At 44.9% G+C, this 13520-nt stretch overlaps 1 protein-coding gene across 3 annotated transcripts in view; it reads right to left on the bottom strand.

Annotated features, from left to right (window-relative positions):
- CD109 (CD109 molecule) overlaps positions 1-7755 on the bottom strand; it is an 84258-nt gene extending 76503 nt beyond the window's left edge. The window contains exons 1-3 of one of the 3 annotated variants that reach the window (XM_030004003.1): positions 7634-7755; positions 7246-7314; positions 5954-6114 (exon numbers count right to left, since the gene is read on the bottom strand). In XM_030004003.1, the coding sequence (XP_029859863.1) occupies positions 5954-5969 (16 nt within the window). In that variant the 5' untranslated portion in view covers positions 5970-6114; positions 7246-7314; positions 7634-7755. Of the gene's footprint in view, positions 1-5953; positions 6115-6441; positions 6650-7245; positions 7315-7633 lie in introns of those variants that run through there. The other 2 variants (XM_030003996.1, XM_030004011.1) reach the window with 2 other exon arrangements.
- Positions 7756-13520: the final 5765 nt, after the last annotated feature.

The following is a 13520-nucleotide window of genomic DNA, read 5'->3' on the forward strand; positions in this document are numbered from 1 at the left end:
ATGTTTAGTTTATTTCTCACCTTTCTGCTATGTTAGGGTAATGTGTATTTATCCCTTTAATATGAATCCCTCAAGAGCTTTCTCCCTTTGCTTCCCTTCCTTCTCGTTTCTGATAGCATCTTACCTCCCAATTCCTGTTGTTTATTGGCATCACTATTTTATTCCCCCAAAATTCACAGCCTTTACTTTGTTTTTCTCTCTCTTCCCTTTCCCAAAAGCTGTAAAGCCCCTCCAATTCACAGTAGCAACAGGGAACCCCACACTGGCACATGTGATATTGCCTCCTCTGTAAGAGCTGCCCCACTGCCACCATTTCTGCTATGAGTGAATTATTCCACCCTTCTCAAGGTACTGTGAAACAGCCTATAGCGCTCGATCTGCCACACTCTCCTTGGCTGGATATCGGTGAAGAACATGGTGACCAGAACAACCTCGTGTACAAACACATAAGCCTTGAGTGACAGAAGGACTCTTTCCCTCAAATCTCAAACAGCATCCAATCAATAAGATAAAGCTCAAGTACTGGATGGGATTGCTACTTCCATTTTTCCACAAACTACTTAATGGGCCTGTGAGCAGGATGGATTCAGCAACAGGCACAGAAACCTGGTTTTTTGTCTTATAGGTACTCCAGCAATACGAAAGCCCGGAAGAGAGTGCCCTCTTCTCTACTAGCTCCCTTGTCTCTGGATCCAGCCCCAACACTTCCTTCCCCAAAACTTTTCCTTCATTCTGATTTTGCATAGGTTATCTGCACGTGCTGACTATTTAACAACTTATTTTTCATGAGGTACAGTTACACATATGTTTGGAGGTGGAGGTTATGGACACAAAATCATGGGACTCCTGCTCTCTTGCTGTTTGGCTTTTTAGGCATTGATGCAGAGTTAGGCAGAAAGGAGCTCTCCCACTAAACTCCCAGCAAAACCTGTTACCCCACAGATTTTCAGCATAGATTTTGTGGTCACCAGTGAGTCAGTCATTTTATTCTGAAATAAGGTACAGAGGCAACTAAAGGTTAACAAAAGGGACTGGTGTATTTAGGCCATTCATTCCCATTTAGCTGTTACTTTACAACTTACTATTCCTAGTGTTTTTCACTGTTTCACACACAATGTGGTCAGAACCATATCATTAAGTATGCAAAACATGCCTTCTGGTAAAAGCAGATTCTCCATTGTCTATATGGATGATCACTACATGTCTGAGCTTGACAGACGTTCTCACAAACGCTGTCATGTTTCGTAAATCCTAGCTGAGTATTCACCATGCTCTAGCCCAGTAACCTGTTAACAAGTACGTTTACTCCTGAAGTACAGAAAAGCAGTTCAAATTAATTAACACGTACAAGTAATTCACAGTGAATTAAACTACACATGCTATTGTAAACCAGATTCTTCAGTTCACAAAGTAGTTCTCATTCACCGTGCCTTAAATACATTATGTTGTACCTTTAAATAGCAGAAGCTCTACCTAAATCTTATTCTTAAGAATTAAAAACGTTTACGCAGTGGGGTAAATGATGACACTTCAATACACATCAAAGCTTTTCTTAAAACTAATTTGTTTTTTCAACTTACATGCTACTTACTCTTTCCAAATCATTCCAGCACCAACAAGGGAAAACAGACTTTTCAGAAGCTCTCACAGTTAAGGTTTCTCATACACTAACACACACTGCAATGTCTGGGTAGCAAACCCTGTAAGACAACACTTCTTGCCAATTCAAACTACATCTTTATTGATCAACGACTGGATAAATATGCATGGCAAGAGTCACCCTTCACTGTAATCATTGAAAATCAAGACATTCATGCATAAAATTTAACTTGCCTGTCTGTTATTCCCATCTTTTGTTGTTGTTGTTGTTGACCCAGAAAACCCAACGGCTCAAATTGCACATAAGCCATTGTTATCTTCTGCAGTCATTTTCAATCAGGCTAAGGATCTTTCTGATACTGCAACTCCACAGAAAATGTGTCAAGACTTGATACAGTGCACAGAAACAGCTTTAGTTAGTGCTTTGTGTTTTTCTGGAGTCTGCTGCAGACAATGGAAAACCTATTCTCTCCTAGTGACGCACTTTTTTTTTGGTTGTGCTTGCTCACACAAAGTTTACCTGTAGCAGCAACATCCTGCTTGCAGACATTCAGTTGGTCTGTTTTCACTGCATTTAATCTAATTAACTTAATTTCTGTACCAAAATATCGGTCTTAAACAATCTCCCTTGCTACAGTACATTTGGATTCTGGAATATTGAGCCAAGCTCAAAATATCAGCACTTCTTTAAATGTGTGTGCATCCAGACTTTCTCCCTCACTCCAAAGAATACGAACTAGCCACTTATTAACAAATATATTTCTTTTCCTTTTGTTATGTGAAAAGCACAATAAAGATGTGAATCAACCTCCACTGCTAAAGCCTTTCTTTAATGGACAATTCCCCAAGAATCACTCAGATATCAAAATTTCACTTCCAGTAACATTAAAACAGTGAATGTTTTATCAACCATCAGAAGGCAAGCACTCTATTTCCTATATAAAGCAAGAGTTATATTACATAAAGAAAAAAATAACTGTGATTCTAATTCAACAAAATCCTTTTACAGAGCTAACTCAGAAATTTAGACTGGCACATGTACCATACTAAGCTGCTGCTGGAGAACCAGAGCGCATCCTTAACTTTAAGCAACTGCAGATGCACTTTTCCAGACAGCTCTTGTGCTTAGGTACTTGGCTGAACTCAGCCTGCAAGATTAAACAGTGCTAATAAAAATGGTGTCCTCAGCCTGTCCTCTGTCCCCAGCATCCAATTCCCAGCTCTGCGCCCACCTCAGTTGCATCAGCACAAATGTTGGTACACCAAACCAGGGAACATGTCTGCCTAAAAAAATATTCAACAAAATAAAAACTTTAATTTTCAGTCAGATCAGTTTCTCAAAGCAGTTAATCCCCTGCTTTTGCTGTCACCATGCAAGGAAAAATCTAGAGCATAATTGAGCCAGCATAGGCAACAGTGCCACTGAATTTACAGCCTAACCAAGGTAGGTGAGCAGTTCCAGTTTTCTGGATATTCAGCACAGTCAACAACTTCAGTTACATTCTGCCTCCCTTAATACTTACTTTGCATAGACACATGGCAATAAAAGTCATCAAACTCATGTGCACCACAGGAACAGTAACACCACTGTATTAGCCACTCTGTGTAACCTAATGGGCCCAAGTGACAGATAAAGCAACATTTTCGGGGCACTAATATATGCAGCAATGATGTCGTTTAAAGAAGATTTTGTGTGCCTGGAGATACATTTGGGTTTTTTCCTTCAACTGCAACAGCTGGCCTAATAAAACCTCCCCCAGTCTTCCTTTAGTCACATTCTTAGACTAACACAGCTACAATATCGCTACATATTTTGTCTCAAGGTTGTTTTGCTCTTCAGTGAAGAATTTAAAGCTTTAGAATCTTATTCTGACAAACTGTTTTCTCTCTGACAAACTGCTTTCTCTCTGAGTAACTCTATTCACATCTGATCCACTCCTGCAGCACCTTCGGATACACGCTTTCAACACTACATCCTCTGTTACAGGGAAGTTCCCTTGCTCCTGGCCCGTAACAGTTTTGCTTACATATTCGTTCACAGAGAACAAATGACTAACAGATTATATAACTTGACTTTAAAGAATGGATGGCCACATACTAAATTTCAAGATTTTTGCAAGAGGAAATACACTGCATGCTTGGCACCTTTTTTTTTTTTTTTTTGCCGTTTCATTTATCAAGTAGAAAAGCATGGAAAATTCAAATATATATTTAAAAAACAGGAAAAATATTAAAGATTAACAGCAAGTCCATGCACTTCAAGTAACATGCTATAGCATTTCTCCTTTTTCCTCACTATATTGAGTCTGATACAGTGTCACACCTGTTCCCCTGACTTCAGCAACTCCTAGTGTCAAGCATCGTTCTGTGCGCTGTTCAGATAGAGACATCCACATATTTTCACATGCTTGGAATTACCAGTTGTTTGTCTGCTTTTTAAGGTTGAAAAGGACAACAACAGACAGGTTGAAACTCATGCAAGGCTCACTGAACTTGATGTTAAGCAGAACAGAAGCAGGAAATAAAAGCCAGTATAGTTAGAGGAAGAAAAGGAGAAGACAGTTTTTCTTTTAAAAACAATATATCAGTTGGTTTGGGTTTGTTTCGGTTTGGGTTTTGTATCAAAATACTGGCAGGAAAGGTTTGAAGAGGAATTGTGAACTTAAAAAGGCAAGCTCACTACGAATAGCATAATAAACGCATCAAAGTTCTTTTCTCCACAGAGTAAGAATGTTCCTTTATCCACTGCTGAATCCTCTGCAATGTCTAGTCCAACAGGCTTGGTCTGTACTTTTGAATAAGCAAAATCTAAATATGGCATGCAGTGTGTTATGGAGACTTAAGATTAAGGACCGTAGGCATGACAGCCAATCTGTCTTGCATGCAGATTTTAGGTGCTAGCAAATCCATCCTCCTGAAGTAATTGCCTTAGGCATACATCACCACAACTATTAGTGTTAGATTTGGACACTAACAGATCAGGTGTATAAATTTGATTTAAATCAGGAATGAACATTTAGATTTATTTTTTTTTTAATCAGCCATAGCATTACAGGAAATTTGCCTCAGGTTTATGCTTTTACACTGGCTGCTGGAGAACATATAACTGATAACAATATAAAATTAGAGTGGATGAACAATACCCAAACTGAAGTAAAACCTGCCAATGCATAGTTCTGGAAAACTTTTTCAGAGTATTTGAAATAGCAAGAAGAGTTTTGATCAGATATGCTTTTCTGCATCACGGGGCCATGAGTTTTTTGATCTGGTCAAATGCACTCCATCACACTCAAAGCCTCAGTCTTCTCTACAGGTTGTGAAGAGAGGTGGGCTTTCATGCAGGCTTTGAAATGAAGGTGTGACGCTTCCAATTAAGGCATCTACATTAACTATAAGACATTAATAGAAAAATTAGTTGGCACCAACAAGAAGAAAGTGCATTATAGCAGAGTAGATTTTTCTAGGACCTCATACTGCACCCAGACTCTCTACTTTTGACAAAAAAAAAAAGCTAGAGTTTGGGTGTCATTTATATTGCCTCATACTAAGAGCAGTTCAAAAGCTCGATTATCCAGACAAAATATTTTCTTTCTCATGAAGGCAAATCTCAGGCATAACATCGCTATGCTTCTGTTCCTAGCTGGCCTTTACAAAAAGGAGCAATGGCCAGGATATCTCAGCTCTCCAGCTACTCAGAACTGCCACCACTCCTCGGCTGCCCAGGGGGGCATACAATAAATCAGCCTGCTCTAAGATTTACTTATCTTCAACCCCCAACCTGTCCCACGATTCAGTTCTTGATCCTCAAAAATTTCTGTGTCTGCAAATGCACACAGCTTCCAAGTAACGGTGTCTGACACGGTCATCTCCACTTTGCTATTGTCCTCAGGTCCTCCCTTTCTTAAGGCATGAGAAGCAGCCAGCTCCAGCTGCCGTATCACCTTGTTTGTTACACCCTTATCATTATCCCAGTTGCTTCCACCTTGCACCTTAACAACAAGCCTACCAGCGAGCACCTCTTCCTCTACTTCTTCTTCAGTGGCCCCACTACATGGACCAGAGTACTTCCTGGCTCCTCAAAAACCCCATATCCATCACACGTCACTACTATCTGCTTATTTTCAGAGTTTACAAGGAGTTAGCACACCCATGCAACCACTCACTGCCCAGCTCGGTTGCCCACCTGCACACAGAGCCAGCAGAGTACAGCATTATTTTCCCATAAGTGCCCCCTACTTGGCAAAATAAAGTTCCGATTTTAGTACCGTTTAGAAGCTGTGTTATTTGGGGAGCAACAAAATACTTGTAGCAGAAGGCAGATCTAAATCCTTCCAGGCCAACTCCATTCTCTTACCTTTCTCAAAGACCATCTCCCCGCTCAAGATGGTCTCGTTATCTCTGATCACTTCTCCCCTCACGGTGACCTGTGCGGGGCCATCCGGCAGCAGAGCCACCCCAACGGTCACGTTTGCTCCAGGCCTGATGTTCCAGGGAACTGCCACCAGGAACGTAGGTCTGGAAAATCCAAACGGGCAGAGGGAGAAAGGGCAGGGAGTGAAATACAATCCCCCCAAAAAGTAACAGCGCCCACATCATAACGTTCGATACATGTCGCGAAGCTCTCTCCGCTGCGGAGGCTGGAGGGGATGCTCACCCAGCAGGCGCTCCCGAGCGCACCCAGGGTTTGCAGGACGGGGAGAAGGCAGCGCTCCTCTGCCCGCTTCCCGGACAGGGCGCCGGGGAGCCCCCGGGGAAGCCTCCGCGCCGGGCGGGGAGGCGAAGGGAGGCGAGGGGAGGGGAGGCGAGCCGCCCCGCTCACCCGGCCCACCCGGCCCCACGTACCCGGCCGCCGCGGAGCTGCAGAAGAAGAGGAGGAGGAGGAGGAGGCGGACAGCGCTGCGGGTCCGCGCCATGGCGCTCCCTGCGCGCTGCCCCGCGGCCGCGCTGGGTCCGCCGCTGTGCGCAGGGCCGGGGCCGGAGCCGGGATCGGGATCGGGGCCGGGGCCGGGCGGGAGGCGCCTTGGCGGGCGGGGGAGGGAGGGAAGGAGGGAGGGAAGGAGGGAAGGGAGAGGCCGGCGCTGCCCCAGCGCCAGGCAGGCTCCGCCGGCGGCAGCCGCATGAGCACCCGCGGGGGCGTTCCCGAGGCCGGCCCGGGGGGGAGCGGGGCGGGGAGCCAAGCGGCGAGATCTGTACCTAGACACATCTACAGCCACGGATGCGTTTCTGCTCCCCGCGGCCCTCGCACCCCGCATCTTCGGGGGGATGCAGCTGGGGAGCGGGTGGGATTCGCAGGCGAGCACAACATCCTACAATAAAAAACACGCCGAGAGTAATGTTTTCTGCCTGGGGCATCCAGGGGAGTGGCAGTCTGTTGTCGGGAACTGCCCGTTTATCGATAAGGCTTTGCTCTGCACAGATTTGGAGGGGCTTGGAGAGCCCGCCGAGGCGCGCTGGCATGGGGCTTAGGCTTGGAGGCAAGTCGGGAACGGTTCTGGGTCTGAAGAGGGAGAACGACGCTGGCAGAAATTCAGGGAGCCTTGTAGCTACCTAAACGTGAACCGATTGGTAATGTAGCTCTGGCTGGACTGTCTTCTGTGCCCAATATCTGCAAAATAAGGTCATGCCTGCATATGCATCTTAACCCACCTTCAGAGTCCAAAAAGTGCACTGAAGCAGCTTGGGTGAGATTCTGCTCCTTTAGCGTGTCCACTGTAACTGTGTAGAACAGACACAGACATCTAACAGTGTTTTGATTCATCTGAATTCTTTCATCCCTGCACAAGTCTAATACACTTAGAAATTCCACCCTGTTCTTGAAGTCTGCCTCTTCAGAAGCGCTGGGCTGGCACCCTCCACATGGTGTTACACAGACAAAATGCAGTCAGTTATAGCCCTGAATAAAAACATCATGTTTTGTTCTTAGGAAAATCAGATATGAACAGTAAATGTACATAAACGCTATGCTCTAACAGTATCCCAGCTGGTCATGCAGTCTTTTCACATCTTTTAAACTTGCTTTTGTAAGTTTTCATACCTCTGCTGGTCCTTTTTGGAGCGCCAGTCTTTGTAGTGACAGGAGAGAGGGTGCCATCTCTGTAGACTAGGGAAGGAGTGATATTACAGCAACCACAGCTGATGCCTGGAAGGTCAGTCTTGGCAGCTCCTCACCTGCAAAAGGTGCATGATAAGGCAAAGTTTGGGAGATGCTTGCTGTTGTTATTTGTAAGTCCTTAACTCATTGCTTGTGGCAGGGAAGATCAACACTCACTGCCACTCCTTTTCTTGGAAAATTGGTGCGGAAAACTGTGCATCCCAAGCACCCCAGCCTCGGATGGTAAAGCTACTCATAGTACACATTTCTGCGGTCTCTGGCACTGAGCCCAACTGGCACTCCATTCTATCTGTCAATACTAATCAGCTCTCTTAGTCTCTGAAACAAGGTGGCCACATCCAAACTTCCTATTGGGTATGGTCCATGCAAACCCCAAACCACACCACGAATTGTTTAAGAGAGCACTTGCTCTCTTAACAGGGCAAAACCGTGCCGAGGTCAACTTGAGGGTAGAGACAATCAACTTCCAGTCCCAAGAACATTTGCTGGCACTGTTTAATTCATTAGCATGGATGTAGCCCAAAAGTCCGTTAGTGAAAGTGCTTGCAAACGTCACAGACTTTGCCCAGTTGTGCAACAGTATTGTGGACTCCCATCTTGCCTTTTTTTTCCTAAGGGATTGTTATTTAAAGATACTTTTGTGTATGTATTTGATATCTTCTTCTACAAGAATACCAGTAAAGGAATCCTACAGCAGGAAGTAAGAGAAGAAATGATTATTAATATGAGGATTTCATCTGTCCTGAATAGACTTATCACGGATAAGAAATGGATAAACAGAAATTAAGTGTTAGATGCCATTCCATAACATGCAAGCTCCATTTCTTACAGGTATATATCCATGTACTCAGAGACAGGTTAAATTAATGGAGGACCATCCTACTACTTGCAGGTCTCTGAAGCCCCAAGTCCTCTGAACATATCCCTTCATTCCCTTCCTAATCCAACATGGAGTTTCCTCTGCTGGAGTTATACCATCCTCTGATTCCCTCTGCCTTGTCAGAAGACACTTAAAGCCCCTTTTCATCATTTCATCTCCAAAGAGGATATACTACGCTGTAGGCACATGTAGAGGTTTTTCATGGTTAAACATACTATTTAGGAATCAAATGTGGTACGTAAGGATTCAGTAAGTTCCCAGTTAGCAGAAAACTTAAACATATAATAGCACAGTTCAGACATCATTTTAAGAGTCACGTCTTACCAGCATCTAAACAAGGTCTTGATTTTCAGAAGTGCTCTGTAGCTGCCAGTTTTCATTGTAACATAAGTTGTGATTTCCCCAAAACACCACTTCAACTCCTACATTCTTTTATCAAATGTGGTCCTTCTTTGGTGCCCAAACAACACTAAATACTGTACCTGAACAGGGAGTAGTTACAGTGTGTGATGGTTCCCGTGAGAAAGCCAGCCCCAGGAACCCCCTCTCCCATTCTCCACTCAGCACCTCCCAGCTCAGCAGTCCGCAGCCCTCCCAACCCTACTCTGCAGCCTATCCCATACAGCTCTCTCCAGAGAGAGGCTTACTTCTAATGTAGCTCATTTCAGCGGCCCCGTATGCAACACAGCCCTACAAGTGGCTATCAGCACAGTATGTAGGTGGGAATGTATTGGCTTTGTGTGGCAAGGTTTTGGTAGTGGGGTGGGGTTACAGGGGTGGCTTCTGTGAGAAGCTGCTGGAAGCTTCCCCTGTGTCCAACAGAGCCAATACCAGCCAGCTCTAAGATGGACCTGCTGCTGGCCAAGGCCAATCCAATCAGTGATAGTGGTAGTGCCTCTGTGATAACACATTTAAGAAGGAAAAAAGTTGCTGGGACAGACAGAAATGGCAGCTGGAGAGAGGAGTGAGAACATGTGAGAGAAACAGCCCTGCAGACCCCCAGGTCAGTGAAGAAGGAGGGGGAGGAGATGCTCCAGGCGCCGGAGCAGAGATTCCCCTGCAGCCCGTGGGGAAGACCATGGTGAGGCAGGCTGTCCCCCTGCAGCCCAGGGAGGTCCACGGTGGAGCAGATCTCCACCTGCAGCCCGGGGAGAGAGGAGCCCACGCCGGAGCAGGGGGATGCCTGAAGGAGGCTGTGACCCCGTGGGAAGCCCACGCTGGAGCAGGCTCCTGGCAGGACCTGCGGATCTGTGGAGAGAGGAGCCCATGGAGCAGGTTTTCTGGCAGGACTTGTGACTCCATGGGGGACCCACGCTGGAGCAGTCTGTGCCTGAAGGACTGCAGCCCGGGGAAGGGACGCACGCTGGAGCAGTTAGTGAAGAACTGCAGCCTATGGGAAGGACCCACGTTGGAGAAGTTTGTGGAGGACTGTCTACCGTGGGAGGGACCCCACACTGGAGCAGGGGAAGAGTGTGATGAGTCCTACCCCTGAGGAGGATGAAGCGGCAGAAATAACATGTGATGAACTGACTGTAAAGCCCATTCCCCGTCCCCCTGCGCCACTGGGGGGGGGGTAGGTAGAGAATCCAGGAGTGAAGTTGTGCCCGGGAAGAAAGGAAGGGTGGAGGGGAGGTGTTTTGAGATTTGGTTTTATTTCTCATTACCCTACTCTGGTTGATTGGTAATAAAGTGAGTTAATTTTCCCCAAGCTGAGTCTGTTTTGCCTGTGATGGTAATTGGTGAGTGATCTCTCCTGTCCTTATCTTGACCCACAAGCCCTTTGTTATATTTTCTCTCTCCTGTCCAGCTGAGGAGGGGGGAGTGATAGAATGGCTTTGGTGGGCACCTGGTGTCCAGCCAGGGTCAACCCGCCAACAGGGAAACTATGGAGCATGGCAGATACGAGGTAAAACAAGGAAATTTTAAGCCAACTTCAGCCCTATAGCCAGTGTATGCTGTAACTACACCATATATCTCAACCCTCCTCTGCACATCCTTCTGTACACAGAGAATAAAAGTGAGTCAGGGGTAATTGGAAAATAAGCATAGTTATACAGAATTGGGCTAAGCTGGTATCCTATTTGTGCTCACTAAGTGTTAAACTATTTGTTCTGCTGGACTTGACTTGTGTTTCAGGTAAGCATAATTTATCACACAACCTTACCAATTACAGGACTGTTACATTCCCCTGCGATCTGTTAATCTGCTAATTTCCATTTATGGTTGTCTACACTAGGGGTTTGTTATTTTGCTGGTTTTGGCTGGGATAGAGTTAATTTTCTTCATAGTAGCTGGTATGGGGCTATGTTTTGCATTTGTGATGGAAACAGTGTTGGTAACACAGAGATGTTTTCATTACTGCTGAGCAGTGCTTACCCAGAGCCAAGGGCTGTTCTGCTCCTCACCCCACCCCACCAGCGAGGAGACTGGGGGGGCACAAGGAGTTGGAGGGGACACAGCCGGGACAGCTGACCCCGACTGACCCAAGGGATATTCCAGACCATAGGACGTCATGCTCAGCATATAAAGCTGGGGGAAGAAGGAGGAAGGGGGGACGTTGGGAGCGATGGTGTTTGTCTTCTCAAGTCACTGTCAGGCATGATGGAGCCCTGCTGTCCTGGAGATGGCTGAACACCTGCCTGCCCAAGGGAAGTGGTGAATGAATTCCTTGTTTTGCTTTGCTGGTATGCGTGGCTTTTGCTTTACCTATTAAACTGTCTTTATCTCAGCCCATAAGTTTTCTCACTTTTGCCCTTCCAATTCTCTCCCCCATCCTTCTGTGGGGAGAGTAAACAAGCGAGTGGCTGCATGGTGCTTAGTTGCTGGCTGGGGTTAAACCACGAATTATGCAGTTACATGTCACAGTTTAGTTTGATCTAAGTCAAACTGGTAACTCAAACAAAAACAAGCAGCACTTCAGTTTGTGCTAAATTGGTCAAATTTAAACTTAGGGACACCTGGATTTGAAAACCTTTTGCATACCCACCAGCTTCTGTTATAGGGCACAGAAGATCCTCAGCTAAAAAATACCTGTCCATTCAGAACAGACAGATGCAATGGATTACATTAGTCCTATTAAACTGCTAGGAGATCTGTGTTTAACTAAACAAAAGACCTTAGCTGGGCTACAGGTTGTTTTCAAGACCATAGAAACAACCATTTGGCAGTGTCTCAGGCCTAAGTAGGTTTTAAATGCCCGTCTCTGACAAACACCTGAGAGACTAATTTGTGCACAGAACTGGAAGCAGGGAGCTGCACAGAAACTTATTGAGATCACCACGTGAGGGAAATTTGTTTTGGACCTGACTTCTGCATATTAAGAATAATTTTGAAGGAGTATAACCTAGCATGAAAGGATTTAATACTCTTCAACTGCTCCAAGCCAGTGAAGTGGATACTCTGGAGACACAATTTGGGAGGTAAAACAGGTTGTCGTTGTGTTTGGCATGCCAACCAGAGAAGCTAGCTGAAAAATCCCTCTCTGTTCAATTTCCACGTTTTGGACTTAAGCAAGCATTACCAGACTCAGGTTTTACACCCTTATATGATATGTCACCATAATGAAAATTCCACTTTTACCACCTTCACTGCTCCCCAGGAATATAATTTTGCTAATCCTTCACGGTCTTTTACAAACAGAGCCTGTAAAGGCTGCAAAAGTCATCTACAGCACTGGCTATGGTCTCAGGCAGCTAACAACTATACTCTTGTCTGTTCCTATACAACTTAGTTTAAGTCTAGCCTTAATATATGTACCAGTATCAGCTGAGTTGCAGCCTAGGTATACTCTAAATAAAAATGTGTTTAAGTAAATACAGAAAACCAGAATGGTTCCTTAATGAGTCCAGAAAGCAACTTCTGCCTTGGTAAATAAAAAGGATCACAGTGCCTAGCAAGCTCTACTAACTGTATGAAGATTGGCTGGAAATAAACACAAGCACAGCAAGGTCTGCTTTTCTCTAATATCACATGTAGAAAACAGTACTGTTTGGTAAATGCAAAAACCTAAGCACTACTTAAAATACCGGGGAAAATCTCAACAAAAACTATGACACTGAGGACTCGAATGGTCAATGCCCTGTCCTGCTTTTAGCATTAGACAGTGAACTTGGCTGGTCAGACATTCAGCTGGATTCAGCAGGCATTCAACCGGATTGTGGTGCAAAGCGTGTTTCCATGAAATGAGGCAAATTCAGGGAAATCTGAAGAGCTATGTTATGTGGAAATTTGAACTAGAAGATCACTATAGTCTCTTCCAGCACAATATTTTGTCTTTTCAAAAGCTTAGCCGATTGCCTTATGCATCACTGAACTCAAGGCCTGCAACAAAGCTCATTTAGGGATGGATAAATCTTTTAATTAATCTCAATAAGCTTTGGATGAGGTCCTAGCAGAAACTGTGATTCAGCAGCTCATGGAACTAGGAGGGAAGTGAAAGTCTGTTTTATCACTCACAGTGAGTGGACAAGAATTATGATGAATAATAAAAATAGGTGGGTGAAAGATCATTCTGTGGTAGTAGGAGGGCACATGCCTTGCTTGGATGTAAGCCTGAAGAATTTGCATTTGCTGGAAAGTACTGACAGTGTTGTCCCAAAACTTGTGGGATCGTTCACCTGGTGTGCAAGCCAATAACACACAGAGTCAAGGTATTAGCTGTTTGTTGCTGGTTCTGCACAGAAAGGGGTGCTAGGGGGTATCCCCGCAAAGCTAGCACACACAGCACTAAAACGGTCATTCATTTATACATTGTAAATTACCATAATTATCATATTCATTGTTTATCAACCTTTTACTGGTGCCCATAATTCCATATCTTAAAGCTGATTGGTGTATAGTGTCCTCATCTTCATTTAAAGGTGCAGCGTCTTTTAATTTTACTGCACAAGTTCAGTGGGTGATGGTCTTCAGGTGGAGGCAGGTATCCTG

Source organism: Aquila chrysaetos, chromosome 2 (assembly GCF_900496995.4).
Source record: "Aquila chrysaetos chrysaetos chromosome 2, bAquChr1.4, whole genome shotgun sequence".
Classification (NCBI taxonomy): domain Eukaryota; kingdom Metazoa; phylum Chordata; class Aves; order Accipitriformes; family Accipitridae; genus Aquila; species Aquila chrysaetos.